The sequence below is a fragment of the Erpetoichthys calabaricus genome, chromosome 8, assembly GCF_900747795.2.
Source record: "Erpetoichthys calabaricus chromosome 8, fErpCal1.3, whole genome shotgun sequence".
NCBI classification, from domain to species: domain Eukaryota; kingdom Metazoa; phylum Chordata; class Cladistia; order Polypteriformes; family Polypteridae; genus Erpetoichthys; species Erpetoichthys calabaricus.
Window position 1 is genome coordinate 65,617,872 of NC_041401.2, and position 23,186 is coordinate 65,641,057.

The following is a 23,186-nucleotide window of genomic DNA, read 5'->3' on the forward strand; positions in this document are numbered from 1 at the left end:
TATGATAAAGTAAAATATGAAAAGTTAGTGATCAAACAAAAAGAAATAGGAGGCACAGTGTGTAGATGGCAAATGCATTGAGTCAGAGCGCAACTGTGCAAAATTTAATTGAAAGGTTCAAGAGATGAGACATAGCTGAAACTGAGCTAAGGTTGTTGCTGAAAAATGTCAAATTAATTTATCAAGTTCAAAACGTCTTACAAAAACCTAAATTCCTAACACCCAAATCTTATTGGATTTAATACGAAATTTTCACACTAAAGACTTACAAATAAACATTACAGTTAAACGCATCTTGGCAAATGACATTTACCCTAAATAAGGTATTACATGTGGAAATAGAATGTTTGATTTAAAAATACAATGGGAGGTTAAAACTTGAAAATTCTCCTTACGAGAAGAACATAAGAGACATAGCAGACACAAATTAACTTCAACAAGAAGGCATACAAAAACAATCAAGGCGGCTAATAGGATATTAAGTTAAATGTCACTATGGGTTGAGTAGAAGTCAAGGGAGGTTATGCTTAGGTTATAAAATGCACTAGTGAGGCCTCACTTGGGAGTATTGTGAACGGTTTTGGTCTAATTGTAAAACAAATTGAAAAATGTATACACAGCATAAAAATTCAGGTGTGTTCAAAGACTGTGCAGGCTCTGCAGACCTCAAATGGATCAAGTTCATTACGTCAGTTCTAGAACCTTATCAATTCATTTCAGGGGCTATGTCACTAGTGGTCCATCATAGGTACTACTCTCACTCATATACAAACTGCCCATAATCATACACAATAACAATTTGCAATTGGCAATTAACATAACATAAATAAAATTAAAAACTTTTATAATTAAATTGTCTCTCAGCTTGAGCATGTTTGGCTGTTGCAATTTTCATTAAATTTAACTTACAAACGTATTCAGTTATGACAAATGTTAGGGAATACCATAAGTAAAAGGCAAACTTTATTACAGTAACTGACCTTAATTGATATCAGGTAAATATGGAAAATGATGGTAAATTATAGGGTGACTAGATTTTCACTCTCCCAAACCAGGACACGTGTTTTTAATGCCTGTTTTAACTCTGAGAGGGATCAGGACACAGTGAAAAAATAAATTCACAAATAAAAACACATGATTCTTTGCAGTGGTTGATGTTGAAACAAATAAATGGGAGTACTCTCTGTTTTGTTTGCTTCTCCGTTGTCAACGCGATGCTATTCAAATTTAATACAAATTATTAATCAAGTTTTCCCCATCAGAATTTTTAACCACACTATTATGTATATTACATTGAGGGAGATGATGAGGGGTTGATATGGGGGATACCCCTTGGAGTTTTGTATGCACAGTTCTAAATATATTGTGAGGTTGGTTGCTTCAACGGAGTAATGTTTTATTAAATGGGCGGCCTTTTAAAACTTGGACATTTTGATATTCTTCAGTTATTTATCAGAACGCAGAGTAAATTATATTGACAGTGAAATAGTGAATCATTATAATCTGCAGATAATGGAGCTGTGAGATTGGTTTAGTTTAAGGTAAACACTGAGTAAATGGTTATTTGCTTTGTGCACAACAGCTTACATAACACGGAGTACTTCCTTCATATCTAGATAACTTTTTGCTTTCCTTTCTTGCATTTAATATTTCTATTGCTGGTAAGATCATTTAACTTACTTGTGATAACTAAGCATTGGGAGGTGTGAGATGCTGATGCACTAGTTCTCATCTGCTTGCAATTATCTGCTGGGAAGAGTTCATGAAGCAGAACTAACTTGGAGATAAAGAGGTCTCCATACACAACTTACTGGACTTGCAAAAACAACCAGTGCAAGTGAGTTTCTACCCATGCATGCTGTCTGGTGGTGTTTCAAGAACTTGTACTGAAAATCTGTATACCATCACGAGCGGCTGTTGGAGGTGAAAAAGAGGAAAAAATGCAAAATATACAAGTTGGTATAACCGCTGTCAAGGTAAAATTGAAACAGTAAAGTCATTCGTAGTTGAAGTCACACTGAATCTTTCTCCGTTTTAAAACAGACGTGTTTTGCAAATTAACCAACTGCTTTTCACTGGAAGATTTTGAAATGTTAAAAAACTGTGTACAGTTTGATCTGTTCAAGACAGTCTCTGCAAATTTCCTTGAAAAATAAGTATGCCAGATTTTCAGCAAACTCAGTCCATGAGGAGCTACGGTGTTTCATGCAGACAAAGACACAGACAGACAGACAGACATCCATCCATTTTCCAACCCGCTGAATCTGAACACAGGGTCACGGGGGTCTGCTGGAGCCAATCCCAGCCATCACAGGGCACAAGGCAGGAACCAATCCTGGGCAGGGTGCCAACCCACCGCAGAGACAGACAGACATGACAAATGTAATAAGTGCTTTGCACTTTATATACAAACACACTTAAAATGACATTTTAGTGCTAGAGAAAGTTAGAGGAGAGCAACTAGACTGATTCTGGGACTGAGAAGTATGAGTTATGAGGAGAGTTTGAAGGGGCTGAACCTTTCCAGTTCAAGCAAGCAAAGATTAAGAGGTGAAATTACGATGCAAGGTTAAGCCAATGATCAATGATATTGTCCATCACTGGTTAACTGGACACATCATCAATTGGCTCCAAAACATTTGCAGATATTTACTCAAAGTTGAAACTGCAACCGTCACTTTAGTGTTTTATTTATTTTTTCTTTCTAGCAGTGCCTGACAGCTTTCTTGTGAGACACAACATTCACGGCAGGAAGCAAGTGAGATTCTAGAGTTTAGCAGAAGTGCACTTTAGCTGAGAGAAGGCGGCCTGATCAGTGCATCAAGTACACATGCAGGTACATTTGTAGCACTAAGCTGCTGCGGTTTCTGCAGACTCTGAGTGTCTATGGTTTCCCTACTCATTACATCATTGTTTTAGGTAGCTTACTATCCCTAAAATAATCACACATTGAGGCCCCACAAGTAAGAATTCTTTTGCAACTACAACAGGTTTGCCCCTTTTAAGTGGTCTCCTCAAACTGCTCATTTGTGCGATAGAATGTCAGCTCATACAGTAAGTGACTAACCCCCAGGCTAATGCAATGGTGTCAGCAACATTACAATATCTTTCATTCACAATCCATTTTCCTAATCCGCTTATACTGAGCAAAGTCGTGGGGCAGCTGCAGTATTTCCTTGTGGGGTTATATTTTACATAACCTATTCAGTGAGATTCAGGTGCCGGACAAGAAAAGTGGCAGTAAGGTGTTGCCTGTTTAGTCTTGCAGGCAGTGCTTGAAGTGGGCCGGTACCAGTGGTGCTAGGATGCCCCTAGCTCATTGTATAAACACAATAATTAATTGGGATCAAGGTGCTGACTATACAGAGTACTACCATGTGCTGTAATTGTGCTATGTACACTAGATAATAAATCTGACATAGACTGATTGCACTGTATATCAAAGCAATCCTTTACCATTTTTTTTTTTAATAATAAAAAAAAAAAAAAGGCCAGACTGATCGTCTTCCTGCATTAACACCATACATAGCAAGCTTGCAATACCAATCAACACAGCTATTTGCAGCAAGATGTTTGCACACATGACAGAAAGAGCAAAATATGTGCTATAGTTAAGCCACGATGAAACACTACAAAGTATGTTTTTTTTCCCTATAATGCATGCCAAGTCACGGTAAAAAAAAAAAACAAGGGCACCAGGTTTGAGGGAATAAGGGTAATTAGTAATTTCTAGATTCCTGTTTGATAGACATTTATTCAAACCTATTTCATGATGAGGCAGACCTAATTATGGTTTTGTACCAATATAGCCTTTTAACTTTTTTTAGCAATTTTAAATGAACTTGAAAAGAATCACCTTTAAATCATTGTGATAACATTACTGAAAACTGCTACATATGCTAAGTTGCAGCAATCTGTGGGAGAACAAAACTTGTATGTCCTGAGCTACAATGCCAATGCATCATACCCCGCCATGTCCAGTGTAGATGCTTTCCACAGTACATGAGTAGAGCAACTATTTATTCATAATGCACAAGCATCTTTCCATCCACCCCCAACCCAGACAATGGTATTGTGCATCAATGTTTTGAATGACAATGTGAACTTCTAAGACATCGAGCAGTCCTAGACTAAATGTTTAAAATTTATGAAGGGAATTAGTACAGTGGAACCCAGCTTCTACTTTAAAATAAAATATTCAACAAGAACACAGGGACACAGTTGGAAACCTAAGGGGAGATTATGAATTAAATATGAGTAAGTTTTTCTTCACACAAAGAACCATGAACACATTAAATAAATGACCAAGCAGTGTGGTGGAGAGAAGGACTTTAGAGACCTTCAAATCTTGACTTGATGTTATTTTGGGGAATCTAGGTGAACAGGATGAATGCTGTTGTTGTTGGATTGAATGGCTTATTCTTGTCACAACTGTTCTAATGAAATCTTTCATGCTTTCATGGTGGGACCTAGTGCAGAGTGCCAGGCATTGACTAACCTCTGAATCTTTACTGATTTGAGCAATGTGTCTTTTACTTTATTCTTTTTAGAATTTCCAAAAGTAACACCTTTGTTCATCAGCCTGAAGGAAATAAAAAATAGAATTGGCAACAGCCTGGGAAAATAAAATAACTTTGCAATATAAACATGATCAATAGTTTTAAGATTAGCAATCATTTGTGTCATTATTGTTAACCTCATGTTGGAACAAGCTTTTAAATTTTGGAATGTCTGCTGCATAGATAGAGAGAACATCTTCACCAGCACCTAGACAAGAAATCTGTACTCCCACTAAAATTGGTAAGATATGAAACAAGAGCAGACTGAAAAAACTTTTAAGAAGTGATGCACCTAGACTTGAAGGGACTCATCATCATCACTTGTATCCTTAAAGAAAGCATCCTTAAGGAAAACTTTTAAAATATACTTCCTACTTTTAGCTACTACTGGTTTAACTGTGCTTTATTAATTTTGCTTTACTTGAAATAGCGAGTACATTTAGTTTTGATTGGGTCAAGATACAGTGCTAAGATATCCATATGTAGGTAAAGCAGGTGAACTTCCATTGCAATGCAAATAAATTGATCCTTCTTTTCATCTTTTATAATTTATATTACACTTTCATCTTTATATGATGGTATTTGAAAAGAACAAAATAAAAAAAACTGGTTAAAATGCATAAAAAGAAACAAATTAAAGAACTAAACTATGTAAAAGTGTGACATGATATGCAAAGAAGTGCATTTTTAGTTTTGGCTAGAATAGTTCTCTCATTTAAACATGCACACACAGCAAAAGGAAATAAAATATTAAAATGCATAAATGTGAATCAAGTTATTGTTTCATTTACCATTGCTCCCTCGGGTTCTTCTTCAGCAAAAGCAAAGGCACGCTTGCGGGTTCGTTCAAAGTTCTGAAACTGATAGATGCGACTATATTCTGGGGGCAGGTTCTCCTTGGGGTCCCAGGGGGATGTTCGGAAGCTCTTGAGACCCCTATAACGCTGAAACCTGCAGTAGAAAAAAATACATGGATGCAGACCATTATAAAAAAATCTTTACTGGTCAAATGCAGTATGAAGGTGACTCTCCATTTTATAAAGTCAGTCCATTCTTAACAAGCCCCAATAAAAAAAGTTCACCAGTCAAGGGGTATTCTTCATCTTTTGTAGATTTTCTTTATCTCAAAAATTACTTCAGCAGTTACCTCTTAAAATCTGGTTTACACATTTCATTTATTGCTCATCATTTAGAAAACACATCTGTCATTTGAAATAAAAGAAAACTTTTATTTTTTTTTAACTTGATGCATCACCTAATGAAATATAAAGTACATGAGAGCTAACTTGCTTCTTTCCCCAACCTATACTAATTATTTTGATGTTCTACTGACCCAACTAGTAGGAGTCTTAAAGATCCATATACTAGCAACTCAAGGCTAAAAAATAGGATTATAGTCTGAAAATGAAGACTGATTATTAAAAAAGTGTAAAGGTATTCTGGAACTATCAAAGGGTGAAATATGAACTTATATAAGTAACAACATTTTTGATCAAGACAAAAAAGCTGAAGGTGCTTGTTAAAAAGAAAAGAAAAAGCACTATATGCTCAGCTTTGTAAGGATAAAAGGCGAGTGATATGCCAGTTACACACCGGATTCTAGAAGGTGTATCCATGGGTGTGTCAACTTCATCAGGGAACATTTCATCAGCCCGAGCCTGTTTGTACCGCTCCAGCATCTCTTGTTCCTCTTGCTCATCAATTTTTTCATCATACAGTTTAACCCGGCAGTTGTCTGTTGCAGCGCTAACTTCTTCTGCCTCATCTTCTTCTTCCCCCTCTTCTTCTTCTTCTTCAGATAAATTACCTTCCTTCCAAATAGGAGATTTTAAAAGGTTTAAGTAACATTTTAATTATAGAACTACACAGAACTGTAATGAATTGCACAGAAATTACGGAAATTTAAACAGCAAAATAAAACTTTGCCTTCACTCAGCATTTTAGATAAATCAAATCCTTCTCAAAACCACACACTGCAGTGGCTGCTTCTTTTGGTTTAAGCCAAGCCTTCAATCATTAGATGATTATGTATTTTAGTTTGCATTCTTTCTTATGGGTACTTCTTATTTTTCAACATTGACCCCTACAATGGATTAAAAACAAGGGTTCCAAACTCAGACCTTCAAAGGCTCATATCTGTATTGTAAGACCTTACATAAACAACTTCCTCTATTAGATTTAGAAATTACATATTTATACTTGAGGAGTTAAGAAACAGATTAACATGTAAAGCTGGTATTTAATTTAAAAATGGCCAGAGATCATAAAATCTGTCCTGTGACACTTCACTTAAAGTCTGCTTTCTCGAACATGGTAAAATGCCTATAGAAAGTTTAACACACAGTTTAGTACACACGCAGAGGCAGGTTTCTGTCAATACCTGATAGTAATAAATCACCACTTCATCTCATATGCACGGGTGTTTTGCACAAACAGTCAAATAGTATTTAAACAAATAACCCCTCTGCAATAGAAATAGCAAAGAAGCAAATAAACAAATCTATGTGCTTAAATGTGACTTGTTGTAATCAAAGAATTTATTAATGAAATAAACAGATGAATACTTAGTTATTCTATTTGGAGAAAGAATGCACACTCTTCATTTTTCACACGTAACACCACAAAAAAAAAAACTAATAAAAAGAACAATACTGTATCTAGGTTTACATAGAACTATACTATGCAAGCAGTAAAAAAGATGATGAGTTAATTCTACAGGATGATATTAACAGACAGGCTGAGTGGGTCTACAGTACAACACTTTCAATTGTACCAAACAAAGAGCACTCACCTGAATCTTGTGGTCATTTCAAGCAGTTTTAGTCAAATAATGTTTCTTTGTCAATAGACACAGTAATCAATATTTGACAGAACAAAAGACTGCCAGGGAATTGATGCCTGTGAATCAGTAATCCCCGAAAGGAGCAGATTATTCCTTAATTTTACATTAAATAAGATTTTCCTTTATATATACACCATGCATGCACAAACATACATATGAATACACAGTATATAACCCATAAAAAAATATGGGTAAAATTTTGACTTTGAGTCTGTAGCAGTGTACTTGTTTCAGGCATCCCTGAATATAATTTGACTAATTTCAGAGTGCTATGTGGGTATGCAAGTTAATCAACATGATAACTGAAAAACTCAATCCAAATTAAACTTTACAGTTAATAGTTGATTTTGAGAAAAACTGCTATACAAATATCCACACACAACATGTATCTATATGTCAAAGCTGTTTTACAATTGGGGAAGGAGAATACCCAAAGTAATTGGCCTGCAATATTTTACTAGCAAAATAATAGCTTTATGAAGGCAAAGTCATGTACAGAACACATTTTTCTCATTTTAATTCAGAGTCCAACTCCACCAAAATGAAAGTTCTGTTACTTGACAATAAAATATATTGTTAACTATTTCAAGATAAACATTAAGTAAATAAAACCTATTCATCACATGAAATTTTAAAATTGTGGTAAATGTTACTTGTTACTCTTACTATAACAATAATGGTGCCAGTCCTAATCCTATGAACCTCATAGTCACTATAAAATACTTTAAGCAGATTTATGAACACAAACATAAATGGTCCTTTAAAACCAATTCTGTAATTTTTTACATCAAGACTTTACCTATTATTTATTTTCTTCTTCCCACTGCACATGTAGACAATGTAAGCTTTTTGATTTGACAGCAACATCATCTAAAAGAATATTTTGTCTAGATCAGCCAGGAAATGGATGCACGTGCCAAGGAAGACTATGTTCGGAGACTTAGTGTGGTCCTTAGAGAACAATAGCACCTTGATCCTCAACACAAAGACTCCTCTGCCCACAGATAAACATCACTGCTGACGGTTTCCTGCCCATGCTCCGGAAGATAGCAAAGTTTGAACAAGGCAAGTTCATAACATATTATGGAATGACTCTAGTGAGGTATGGGGCTTGCAAATACATCACACACATCATAGCAAATGTTAAGGGTGTAATTAGTATTACACTTCCTAATGCTTCTAAACAGACTGTTGTGCCAGCCCAAGACATTCTCGCTATACATCTGTAATTCATTTTTTAAAAATGGTAAAGCGCAGTCACAAAGAAAAATCAATCTTTGGAATCCCTCCCCTCCTAAAACAACAAAAGCACACACATTAGCTGTTATAGAAACAATATTCAGGAAGCTACGACAATTGACAGGAATATACGCTCTCCCTGCCTTCTGGGACTATATTCTAAACGCTATTGTTCACAGCACACTAGTTTTGCATTCCGGCACAGTGCTGCCCAGACCAAGACAAACAGATGCCAGCACACCTCACGTACGCATCTTAAACAATTGTGCAGACAGCAGCCAAGTATCAGGCTAACTGCCATGGAACATATCCCACAAATACTGAAGAAAGGCTACCATCACCATCAAGATTTAAAGTATGTCAATCAAGCAGCATAACTTGTACATAAAGCTGAATGCCTGGGTGGCAATCTTAAATTGGCTCTGAACACAAACTTCCCAACTCCATTTGCCCATCCATATCCTACCAGCACGGAGTACAAAGTAAGTAAGAGCTCAAGTTCTTCACAGTACACAAACAAGTAAACCAACATTTACTCATTTGGCACCAATCTAGATAACTTGGATACCCTAGCAGGAAGCAGAGTAGCAATGATGCTAACCATAAGAACACCAGGCTACTCCCCACATTACAAAATGTGTGAAAAAAGTTTTTTTTTTTTTTAAATAAATACACTATGGAATTTATTAGAATGTATTAATTTCTACCTGGGAGTCAACCTCCTCCAAAATATCTTCATATTGCATCTGTTCATCTGCCTCACTACTTTCATCTTCCCCAGACAATTCTTCCCCTTCTTCATCCTCTTCAAGAATCCAAGATGCCTGATATTCAGAAGTTCCCTTTGGCACCTTCTTAAATAACTTCTTCTTTTCATGAAGTGCGTCTGTAGCAAAAAAAACATTAGTTAGTGAAATTACTTACATCTTAATAAAGGAGTGTTGCCTAACATATAACCTCTGTAAAAGGCACATAATTAACCTTTTATCACACAAGGAAGAGGGTCCGACAGTAGCTGTCTGCATCACTAGCGTAACATCAGAGAATTCAGGATCACTAGCACTAACTTGCTTTACACCACTAATGTCATACTTGACTAAAAAGAAAAACTGTTTTTCATAAAAGCACCAAGGAAGAAGCTACAAATGTAAAGAGCAAATCAAGGCAAGATGTGAAAACAATTAAGTTTCTCTGTCAATGTAAATACAGTTTGAGCATCCCTAATCTGAAATTTCAAAATCAGAAATGCTCCAATGTGTTTTAGGATGATGCAAATATGCAAAAAATCCAAACACCTGAAAATATATGAAATACTTCTGGCCAGGCATTTCGGGAGGGATGCTTAACCTGTGTGTTGACTAAAGAATGTCTCATATGCCACAAAGACAAATTCCACCTACATGAAAAAGGACAAATAATCTTGTGAAATCACAGTTCAAACAGTGACTTTAAATTGTCCAACTACAGAGCTCCATGCAAAAGTCTAGCCACCCCTATCCAAACAACATATTCTGTTGATATACAATGTAAAGAAAAATAGTGACTGAAAATGCAACCAGTGAGTTCAAAGGGCAGCTTATTCTTCAAAAATATGTAGCCAAAATCAAGGGAGAATACCACCAAATATGTGTGAAGAGGTAAAGGTTATTGTGTGCTGTTAGATTAAGAAAGGTACAGGATTTTGCTTTTGCTACAGATGAATGGACTTCTAAACTTATATGTCATCTTGGGAAAGGGGACAGTACACACCACCAAATCACATACTCAGATAAACTGATTGTTTCAGACTGTTACCAATGGATGCATTCGCATGAAAAAAAACCTGTGGTTTGAAGAAATTAATACAGTACTATGATTTTACTTATTGATTAGGATACTATAAGCTAATTAGGAGGTTTCAGAACAAACTGCAGTGAGCCTCTAGCTTTGCGAGCTAACAATAAAAATCAATAATCAACACAAAAAAAATTCTGATTGATATGTGGAAAAGACATCAATATCAAACAATGTCAAAGAACTCAATGATTAACACAAATTTAGTGTTTTCAAAATTACATGTTGTCATTAGAGACCATTAGTTGCCCTGCGTTTTAAAGGATTGAGTTCTGCTTAATTAATGTGTTGAAACACTAACTAAATAAATTTAATTTTGAATTAGCTGAAGGTACAAAATAGCCATTTGATTTGAAACTTGCATCGAATTTTTACATACTATACTTATATCAAACTTTGCCTATGAAGAATTTGCTGTGGAAACATTTTTTTCTCCCACATCGTAAAGACATGTAGGTTAGATTACCTAAGGGCTCTTCTTAAAACAAAAAGTGCATTACACTACACAAGTGGCTGAGCAAAACCTATCCCATGTTATACATGTCTCATAACAATACCATCAATTCAATGCCCCTACGTAGCACCCTGTTAGGCAGACTTAACACTTAGTCAAACAGAGTGTGCCATGTTTCTTATCTACTACTCAACATTAACAACATTGCAACTTTTGATGAGTCAGTCAAAAAGTAAAATCATAGCAGTCATTAGGTGGGCCCCGCTTTCCTAAATGGTGTTTCTTTAATTATAAGGCCTACGACACTGAAAAGGTTTCAGCAGAGTGTGTGACACCATAAAAGGTTCCCCCTACTTTCCTGATGGCTAAGGCTAATCTAATTAGGAACATAAACCACCTGTATATTACTACCACTAAAAACCATGAAAGATTTAACAACTGCCTATTCAGGTTTATGTCAATATGCTAAATCTCCAATTAAAAAAAAAAAAAAAAAGAAAAAAAAAGAAATTATTCTGACAACGTCAGAGGTAGACTCCAATTAGATTTACACCAAACAGGCTTGTATTACGATTGTTGAGGTAAACTCCAATTGTAAAAATGCAGAACGAGCTTGTGCTATTCTATTTTAACACTCACAATCTGAAAATAATCTGATTAAATACTAAAGTTTATAAATACACTATTAGGACATCTTAAAGAGGATGCATATATATTCTTCAGATAAAAACATTCCAACTAAAACCAATTAACTATAAAATAAGTATCATTAAAAAACCTAAAATAAAATTTGCACTTTACATACATACCCATGAATAACACCATAACTTAACCTACCGCTCTTGAGAATTCTCATTCAGATTTTTCTCTTCTCTTTTAACACTTAACAGCCAGAGGAGAAAGACAGAAAAGAAACCTTACAGTCTTTTCCCCACTACATAATTTATAGCCTTCAACACATCCAAAGGCTTGATTCCTCCACCACACTGATAAAACTTTTTAATCACCTGCTTTAATGGACTAAATTGACCAAACTGATTACATAAAAGAGTGGATGTGTGCAAGCATAGGGTCCAGACCACAGTTGGTTCTTGATACATGCCTAGTTATGAAGGGATAGGCACTTGCTCCATAACTGAATATGCTGGTTGGCTTCAGCTGTCCATCCATTTTCCAATACATTCAGTGGATTAATGTGACGCCTCCATTCCTTAATCAAAGCTATGTCTGTTGCAATATTAAGAAGTGATTATCTTATCACTTCTAAATCCTTCTTTCCAATGTGTGACACTATAAGGTAAAACAATTGCAATATACAGATGACTGCTCATTACATCATGACACGTAAAGCATGAACAAATAAAATATCTATTTCTGAACAAATTCCAAAATGATATAAAAGTTTGTTTTGCCTTGAAAGAGCTGCAGGGTTTCTCTCCACTTTATTAAATTAAACCATGTAACATTTTTTTAAAGAATGGGCACAATTTCAGCAATCCCAACTTAAAATTCAAGCACTGTGATGATATTACAGTATTTAAAATTGAGCATTTTCAGGCAATACATGCTTCAAAGACAAACAAAAGTCCTGGACCTAAGTCAGTGCTTTCTCTGCTGCTAGTTTATATTTTATGAATGGAAAAAATACTTTTACTTTAGGTATGAATTTTTACAACTGTATTGCTTTGTTATTGTTTTTCCTTTTATACAATAAAATTGTGTTTTTACACTGCTTTATGATTTTTGCTAAATGCTGAAATAATGACATATTCAAAACTTTTTTCAGTGTATATAACGCGAGTTATTATCAGAAAGAGACCAAGATTACAGAGAACATATACAGTAGAACTGATATAAAAAAACGGAGTGGGAGTAATTAAATGTTTATTGAAAACATCACAAAAAACTTTAATTAACAGCTTTGACTTTTTTGACTAATACACAAATAAGTGAAATTGGTAACTAAAAAGTCAAAATCATATCACACCTATCTAATATGAATCAAAATCATATCACACCTATCTAATATGAAACTACAATAATGCATTATTTTAAACATGACAATAAGTTTTTTTTTTTTTTTTTTAAAAACATTGTTTAAAATCATACAAATCTCTGCTGTGAGCCATCTTAAAGCTTTATCCATACTGTATTTACAATACATGCATAGTAATTGTTTGAATTCACCAAAACAGATGCAAAAGTAAATAAAAATTATATTCGTACTTAAGATGGTAAAAATTACACAAAAACTAGTAGAAATCCTCCCTAACCTCACGCAGCTGGAGCAGTCTTGGAAAGAGCTCTGCAACTTTAAGTTCTTGATTCAAAACTCAAAGTAAGAATTTTTTTTAAACAAAAAAGTTACGTGACTGCCACAGACAGTCATCCTGGTGAGTTTATAAGAGCAAAAAATTGTAATCAGTACTTCTTTGTAATTAGAGTTTAGTTACTTTGACTACTGCATTTGAGGTAGTTAAATTTTAAAAGCTGAAAGCTTGAGCTTCGGTTTGAACTCAAAAGTTCACAAAAGTCTTTCTTTCAAAGTCTTAAATATAAAATTTGCAGATGACAAAACAGTGATTGGGCTAATTTCCAATAATGACGAATCGGCCTACAGAGCAGAGGTGAAAAATCTGGTGAGATGGTGCTCAGTATACAACCTATCCCCGTGGTATTTCAGCTGCTCATCAGAAAGCTCTACAGTAGGTTGTGTGAAGAGTGCAGAGGATTGTTGATGAGGACATCTATTGCACACACTGCCTCAGGAAAGAAACACACATTTCCAAAAATTACCAAAAAAAAAAAATTATTCTAGGGATATTAAAACATGCTTTTCCCTTGAAAACCCAAAGTTGATTTTTTCATGAAAAAATACTTTCTCCATACATGAAATATATAAAAAAATCTTTGAATACATACTGGTCTGGAACATAAACAATGGGATTTACTGATCTACCAATTTCCAACTAAAAAGCATTTTTACAAGCCATTAAAAAGTTAACTGTTTTATTGCAAAGGTGTTACAAAAGATTTCTAGAATTTGACAAAACTGTTGCCTTCAAGCTACAATAAAAGTCACTTTGAACAGCTTGCCTCATATTTGAAAATAGCTTTTTTTTAGCATATTTTTTTGTTTTACTTAGTAATCTACAGCATATCAGTCAACAGTGCTTTTTTTGGTACACAGTCTTTGGGAATATTTGGATATCAATCGCATAGTGTTAACAATTGAGGAAAAAAAAAAAAACTATCAAGCTTAACAAGTTGGTGGGGTGAGTAATACAGGATAACAGCACATGAGTACCAAGTCTGCAATCAACACTGACACCTGCAGGTCTAGTGACTTGTCCATTAAACATCAAAGAGGGAAGAATATAAAGAAGACCTAATTGAAATAAAAACTGCATACATACTTGTTACAAAATCTATATGTAAATGTTAATCCTTCTATATTTTTGGTAATAACTTTAAATTAGTGGTATATCTTACAGCTTCAATAGTGGGCAATAAAAAAAGATAATGTACTCATAATGTATTAGTTACTTGTAGCATTTATGGGCAATAAGTGGAAGTATGCTGAATAAGAATACATTGAAATGAACTAATATTTACATAAATGTGTATGTTATTATTAAATTATTTATTGTGGACAATAGTTAAGAGGCTGATTTGATGTCATTAGTTGTGCTAAGAAGAAATTAAGGAAGTCACTATTTTAGTATATTTCTGTAAACATTTCTGTTGGAAGAACACAATATCTTAAAAACTGCAAATACAACACTAGTGGAGAGATAAAACTAATTACAAAAATACTTTAAGTTGCATTTTGACCAAACACCTCAATTCTATCATAAAAACAACGTACAAAAAAGCATCCAACACAATTTACATAGTTAAAAAAAGCTTCGGATATTGTTCTGAATGGATGATTAGTCATGAAACTTCATGACAAGACATAAGCAGTAATGAAAGTAGACAGAGCTGGTTAATGGTTAGAAAACAATTAGTACAGATCTAAAAAGAATGTTGCACATGAAATAAAGTCAGCGAAATCTCTCAAGGATATGTCCAAAGACATTACTCTTTCCAAAACGAAGGATTCAGATGCAGAGTAAACTTTACATTACATTAGTAGTGAAAAGGTAGCAATTAAAAGATTTCAGAAAGTCTTGGACAACCTTCAACAATGGAAACACACTTGGAAAATGCAATTGATTGTAATTAAGTTAAAACATCACACATTTAGGAAAATAACTATCATACATATTGTCACCTGTGTGAAGCATACCCACCACCAATTTACAGTCTCCAATCAAGTTAATACACATTTATGGGTTTTGGGAGGAAAACTAAAGTACCCAGAGACAAACCCACAAAGACATGGAGTGAACATGCAAAATCCATAAAGACAAAAGCCAGCTCTGGGATTCTTTTTTTATATTTTTATTTTATAATTGGGATTCAAACCCAAGAGTCTGGATCTTTAAGGCATCAAAGCTATCCATTACACCACCATCTCAACCAATGTTGGAAAAGGGACATATATAAAAAAGGCAATTTAACCCAAAGAGAAAATGCCTGCTTTTTTGCTCATGACTAATTCTGTAACTATACTTCACCAAAAGAAAAAATTTTCCACAGTTTGAAACCAGCCTATAAGCAGTTTCTAATTTACAGCTGATGCTTTGGCTTGGCCTCCTGCTTACTGTATAAGAAAGATATTTAGTAATAATAATATAAACAATAATCTAAGTAGCCCCCCCAAATAGTGGAACTGTAAGACATTAAAAAAATGACTTGATTCTGAATATAAAAGTTAAATCATTTAATTGTTGAAGCTTAACTACTACAAAAAAAAACCCTCTCAATGACTGGATCTTTCTAATATCGCCTCTCTTTAGCACAGCATTTACAACACACTTAAAGGTGCCTAAACAGTTATTATCGAAATAAAAACATAAATTCCAGTTTTTGAGGTTGCTAATGACACAGTGATCAGAACAACAAAGATATGATGTTAAACTGCCAAGCCTGCTCCACTGATAAATTGTAAGTATAAACACAATACTACAGTCACTCTTCTCATTTTTTGTTCATTTATGAAAACTGTGGTTGATAATGACTTAACCCCAAAGCATCTTGTGGTTGGCTGAAGTCTACAAGCAGCCAAAAACAAATTAACTGGATTCTAATAGTTAGCAGAAGCCAGAACAACTAGTTGTGGTACTAAAGTTGCTGTTTGACTGTTCAGATTTAACTTTTCATTTATCTAGAAATTTATTTTGAAAATATGCAAATCTGTCGCCAGAATAAATGTCCTGGTTTACTATGTACTGTATAATGATCTCTTTCTTTATGTCCTTAGTTCTGTTTGAAAATTAATATGTACATGGACTATATCTATTTTGAATGTGTTTATGATTTTTGCCAGTCTTGGATAATTTTAATCAGCTTCTTGATATTCCTTGTGCTTATGGTTGTGACCACATACTTGAGTTAGCTTGTTTCTCAGGTGAAAATGTCAAGGATATTAAGGGCAATGCTTGACAGCTTTTATGAAAACATGTTGCTTTGTATCCTTAACGATAGTATATTTTTTCTGAAAGGATAAAATTACATTTCCTAACGTTTGCAATATCTGTATGGTGTATTCTGTGTAAGTATTGAAAGAAGTAAGATAAAAATGTAAAAGTTCAGAATTCAAAACAAGAGGTTTTGTTTTTATGTCTAAAATTAGGATTTGGCTTGACTCCATTAGCCTATTATTTTTGCTGACACAGACAATAGAGATGTAAAGAACAGGAGTCAGTACCTAGAGCAAATGATGTCACTGTATGTTAGTAAAATAGCTTTGCAGCAACAGGAACAAAGTGAAACTAGTAATGGTATATACACTATGGTTCTTCTATCTGTGTGGAGGAAAGCAGACATCATTGATTAATTGACATAATTTTAATGTTAAAATGTTTCATAAGAAAAAGGTGTTGGTATATAAAAAAATATAAAAAGAGGTATGTTGTGCCAGGTAATAACAGGATAGACACTAAGCCTTTAAGCATGACTATTAACAGGTGCTTAGATCCTATAGCACCAGCCTTTTTCCCCCTTGCTGAAAGGGAAGCTCCATGGACCAAATACCTACTGTATCTGAAAAGGAAAACTGTAGAAGTACATTGGCATATGATTAACTGTTTTATTAGCAAATACAGTAGCTATCCAGATCAAACAAATGACCAGACTGTTCTTTAACGAGATGTACATACAGTATATAAGATGTCAATCTGAAACCTTCTACAATGTTACAAAGCATCACTCACATGAAAGCAATATTAAGAGAGGACTTTCAGAATGTCTAGTTCCACTTTTGAATGTAATACACATTTGAACATACTTAACATAGTTAGGATATGAATACAATGGTAGATCTTACTACCTTATATGAATTGGGACAAGAAAAATATAATATTCTATGTCCAGCATGACCATCAGTCTGACCTCTTGCAAGCACCAGAATGATTGCTCATGTACCTATAAGTATCAAACACCTGCAATTTATTCATACCCTTGAAGCTACAGCCATCACCTTTACTAGCATGCAGTGTGCTTTTAAGTCTTCCACGTATACTTCTCATCCAGCTCTGATTCTGTCCTAGTAATGCAATCAAAAACTAAGTGAAACAGAGCCTTAGGTCAAAATAAAATCTCAATGTTTAGAGTGACACATTCTCTTACAAAGTTAAAGCACCAACTGTATAAAAGCTCACCAGCAAAAGATAGCTGAAAAATGCAGAGTTCCGCCATATGACAAAACAAAATTAGAACACTCCGTCACAATCAACGGTCTTTACTGAAATACAAATTAAAGGCTAAACCACTCACTTAAAGTATTACTATTGTTAAACTGCTTTATCTGTCCTGATATTAATTAAAACACTAAATGACCAGTAAACATTTAGCAAAATTATTGCTATATTGTTTCATTATGTTAACGTTTACTGTTTAACAAAGACTAGTGATGACTATTGTAGACTTTTACAAGCTTTGGAATTCAAACTGCTAAAGTACAAAGCAAAAGATTTTTTTCTCACAGAATGCACTGCATCTCAAACTCCAACTGATATGTATTAAAGCAAAAAGAAGTGCTAGCTGTAAACTTCACTCAAAAAAACCCTCTAAAGAAATTAGGATTCTCTATTTACCATCCTATCTTTTAAATCTAGACAATTCTAAGTGATTTTCATATTTACGGAATTCTTGTGTTTATTAGAGACTTGCATTCTAATCACTACCACACGCCTGCTCTTCAAAATAAACACAGTACAAAAACAATGTTTCTCTTTGTTGTGCCTGGGCATTGAAGCAAAAAAATAAATCAAAATGCTCTTCTCTAATATTCACAGTTTCCTCTGCAGTGGTATAACTTATTTACAGAACCTCTCACTTTGATAAAATTAGTAATAACTACCCTTTTATTTTAGCTTTTGTCTGGAAATAGAACAGGGATTTGCCAGGTAAATTAATTTGTTCTATTTACAGGTCCAGCATAGTCTATGCAATTCTCATAATCCCATGATGATATTCAAACCCTACAATTGGGTCTTAGACATTCAATTGAGTTTTTACATTCATACAAGTTTTGCTTTTTCCAATAGATTTTAATTGAACTACTGGAATTCATTCTGGCAGCATTATTAACTGGTATTTTTTGGGGCTAAATTTTTGTGAGTGGAGACATTTTTTCATATTGATATTCTACTATCTTAGTAATGGTTTTCCAGGATGGGACTTCATACACCGGCTCAACATACTTCATTACTTCTCAAAATCATTTATCTTCCACAAAGCTGAGGTATTGCATGACCCTTACCAACATTTTTACAAACAGTTTTTGATATTTTTCCTGCTTGGACTAATCAGGGGTATTGAATGCAGTTATTGAAGTGTGCTTGCCATTTCCTGTCATAATGAGTTAAGTTAAATTAATTAATTATTAATTATTATTACTTAATAATTAATTACTCTGCTTCATAAAATAAGTGTGAAAGCTCTTAAATAGAAGTCAATCATTAACCATAATCAACAGGGAAATATTTTGATCACAAAAAAAATCCACAGGCAATGATAGGGATTGGTAAAGGAGAAGCCTTGTTTAAAGTCTCATTAATTTTTAACTAACTAGAGAAAATGCCCATTTCGACAACGTAAGATGAAACGGGCACGAGTTTGTGTCAGCAGTGTATGAAGAACAAATGATAAGTAAGAAATAAATAAGAAAGTGATGTAATGATAATTAACTTGCAAGTAATGATAATTAACTAAGAGGTCTGGGATATGTAGGACTTTATCATGGCAAAAAATACTGTACACTTAAAAAATACATGCTATCTATGACAACGTTTTTTGTTTGTATACTGGAGGCCTGTCAGTATGCAACTAAAGTTGTAAAATCTCTCTGTAGACTACATTTTTTTTGAAGACACTCTCACTGTTTGGTAGTAATTTCCCTTGATGTGGCCCATCTTTAACTTGCACCTTCACATCACTCGCCCTTCTGACTCTTGAAAAAGCCACATACAATTGACCATGGCTGAAAACGGGTTCGGCAAGGAATATTCCTATCATGTCAAATGTTTGTCCTTGTGACTTGTTTATAGTCATGGCGAATGCTAGTTTGACAGGGAATTGTCGTCTTCGCAAGACAAAAGGGAGATCCACATTTGAAGGTGCCAAGTCAATTCTCGGTATGAAAACAATGTGTCCTTTGGCAGATCTTGTTAAAGCCACGTTTCTCCATGTAATATTTTCAAGACTCCGATATAGGTGTATTGAATGAATGCGTAATTGAATCAGAATGCGTAATTAGGCCTCGAGCTGTAGTCAAAATCGCCTTTCAGGTCTCTAGAGCTTTAATCGAAGTCGCCTTTCTGTTTGAATTTTTGTGGCCGTTGGCACAAAGCTGCGAGAATAAGCAGTGTTGAAAAGGCGAGGATGCAAGGGGCATTAAAATCACTCCAGATGGTGTGGTGAACATTCAGTGCTTGGTGCGAATAGGCCAGCAGCGTTTTATTTTACTCAGATCTCAGCAGCATGACAATGCGTACCGCGCCACCTGTGGAGATTTGTATGCGGCTTAGAATGTGTACCTCGCTTCGCACACATCAACATCTGCGGACGATGGTAGTGTAATGATCGTGATGGCTGTGGAGTCGTTCCTGCTGCTGAAAGTACTTAATAATAATATGTTCTTACATATTATTTTGAGTGTGAGGGTTGGCTGTGATCGGGGCTAATATCCTATGCCTGGGCGGAAGGATTTGGGATTTCAGAATAATAATCCCGAAATGCGTAGGCTAAATCCGCCGCCTGCCGCGATGTTGGGGTTGGATTTAGGTCTCGTAAGGTTTTTCGGGCAGCTGCGTAGAAGGCAACTGCGCATTCGGCTTCGGACGGACGTGAGTGAGTGATTGAGTGAGGAGGCAGGCAAATTATGTATAAGATAATAAATATTTGACACATTTTGTAGTAGGATTTTTACTCTTTACTCATTACTGCATTTGAACTTATCAGAACTGTACTTATCATTGACATTAAGAGTTTATGCTCAAATCTGAATTTTTTGGGAATGCCTAGATTAATTTATTTACTCAAAAATAAAAGATATCAGGCTGAAAATTAAACTGTTTAGATGTACTTTTTATGTGAACTTTGGTTAGATTTCTAATGATACCCACATTATAAGAAGCATCCATTTTGTCCTTAACATTTAACTGTACTGCAGCTTGAAATAAAAATATTGTCCCACACTAAGTCCATGAAGTCTACACAATACTTTATTAAATTAACCTTTAGCACTGCCTACACAAAAGCAGTATGTATTTAAATCTAGACACTGCAGACGATTGTTAAACAAAATGATTAATTCTGGTATGCCAACTCTAAAACTGCAGTTAAAACCAAAGAAAAAGCAGCATACTATTGTGAAGTTACTGGTGATTATAAACACCATGCAAATTTGGTTATTATCAAAAAAAACTACCCAAGACCCAACTGTTCTATTTCACCCTAAAGTTTCACAATGAGACACATTTTCTTTGAAATAAAAATGAAATTCATGCAAATCTAACTCTTAAAATGAAATAAGCTACTCTTAATTGTTATTACTTTTAATTATTCTGTTTTAACATTTGGCTACATATATTGAGAATTTGCTTGAAATGCATTAGGCTTAATTCAGAAACTGATTCAATTTATGCCAAAATTTGAGGTCTCTCTAAAAAAGAAAAAAGAAGAAAAAAAAAAAAAAAAAAACAAAAAAAAACAAAATTATTTGACGTATAGGCTCTGGGACACCACATAGAAATTACCATTCATAAATACTGAAAAAATATCAAGGATAACATAACAATTTTATTAAACCTGCATGATCAAGTACATGGACGAAGGGAGTTAGAGCTTGTCCCAACAATGTCAAGGACAAGGCAGGAAAGAACCAGCCCTGAATAAGGTGCCGGTTCATTGCAAAGAAAAAGCCAAGGGATCATCACAGAATCCTTGCCCTAAAATGTAAAGAGTTATTATTAGTAGTAGTAAAAGTGTACACAAATATTATTGCAATTCATGTAGTAGTATTCAGTCCTACCTCTCCTGACTGACAGTATGTTAAGCATTGTGGGGGAAAAAAAAAAGCAACAACAAAAATTTTTTTTTGTTTAATGAGTAGTTTACTCAACAGCAGTTCTTTAAGACTTGTTCTGTTTCTTTCACAAGTTAAAACTAGCCATAACAGCATGCTCTACCATCTGTGGAAAGAAGTCTATAATACTAGAGGCAAAAGGAGGATGACAAAATGAATAAATAAGCTGCACGCTTGCATGCATCAATGTGTGTGTATATATGTATGCTTATGTAACAAATAACTTCAGCATGAAATACTTCATTATAGACAATAGCCACAGTAGAAACTCCATTTTAACTGGAAATTAGTTTTCCTTGCTTATCTGTACCCAGAACATTTACTGTTCACCTCAGTTTCACTCTAGACCAAGCAACATATGATTAGCCATAAAAACTGGCAAAAATAAATACCAAAAACATCTAATATTTGCAAAGTCCTAGAGATGGATGGAATGGCACATGTGCTTACACACTGAAATGTAGTGGAAAAATGAAAGCAGGATTGCAGTTGTAAACACACATCTGCATCATGTTTAAAATGTGTATTCTGTATGCGGGATGACCAATTTGGAGCTTGTAATGTGTGTTTATTACTACCAACATATTCATAGCATTAATTTCTTTGGGTTGTGCACTTCCATTCACACACATCTGCATCATGTTTAAAATGTGTATTCTGTATGCGGGATGACCAATTTGGAGCTTGTAATGTGTGTTTATTACTACCAACATATTCATAGCATTAATTTCTTTGGGTTGTGCACTTCCATTCATTTCCATATGTAGAATAGCTTTATGAGATATGTTGCCTGGGAATACAACCCCAACATTCATTCAAACTTCTGAAATGTAAAGTTATCCATGAGCCATATACAGGTATAATGATAATGACTTATAGACCTGCAGCATCATGTTAACTACTAAAGGGTGTTTTTAAGTTTTGAATATGTATTGGTACACTATAAAATCAACTTAAAACAAGAAATTAACAATACTTTAATTTGTCCTCCAAACTAAAGCTAATTAATGAGATGAAAAAGACAAATAAAAAATTAACAATTACCTAATTTCAATAATCTGTGCTGATTAACCTTGTCTATAAACATGAACTTGTTTGCAAGTCTGCTTCTAAATAAAATTTCCTTTCAGTGTTAGCTCAGAATATAGCTTATCAATATTAGCTACAAAAAGTAATCATCTTCTTCCTACTTTTCAAAAAGAAATGATCCCAGAATAGAACATAAAAAATGTATAAAAAAGAATGTAGGCAAATTTAAATTTTCCTTCATGTTCAAGAGATAGAGGGCACAGTGATTACACAATACAGAAAAAATACAAATAAATGTTCCCATAAAGTCATTACTTAATATTCTTCCTTCAAGACTTAATCCATGTACTCAAACTATTGAACCAACTTCTGTCCAACAAAAGAAAAAGATCCTTTAGAACAGAAAGCCACGTTGTTTTACATATTTTTACTACCAAACAATCCAAAAATATTATGATCTTCAAAACATATGTATAAGGCTGCCCAAATTGGCACTATTGAAACAGCGCCATTTACTATGAATTGCACGGATGT

The 23,186-nt window shown here is 34.3% G+C and overlaps 1 protein-coding gene across 1 annotated transcript in view; it reads right to left on the reverse strand.

Annotated features, from left to right (window-relative positions):
- The window catches only part of tsr1 (TSR1 ribosome maturation factor), a 102,673-nt gene that overhangs the window by 11,989 nt on the left and 67,498 nt on the right, over positions 1-23,186 (reverse strand). Inside the window, exons 7-9 of the mRNA XM_028806657.2 lie at positions 9,348-9,526; positions 6,153-6,370; positions 5,351-5,510 (exon numbers count right to left, since the gene is read on the reverse strand). Of these exons, the coding sequence (XP_028662490.1) occupies positions 5,351-5,510; positions 6,153-6,370; positions 9,348-9,526 (557 nt within the window). The remainder of the gene's footprint in view (positions 1-5,350; positions 5,511-6,152; positions 6,371-9,347; positions 9,527-23,186) is intronic.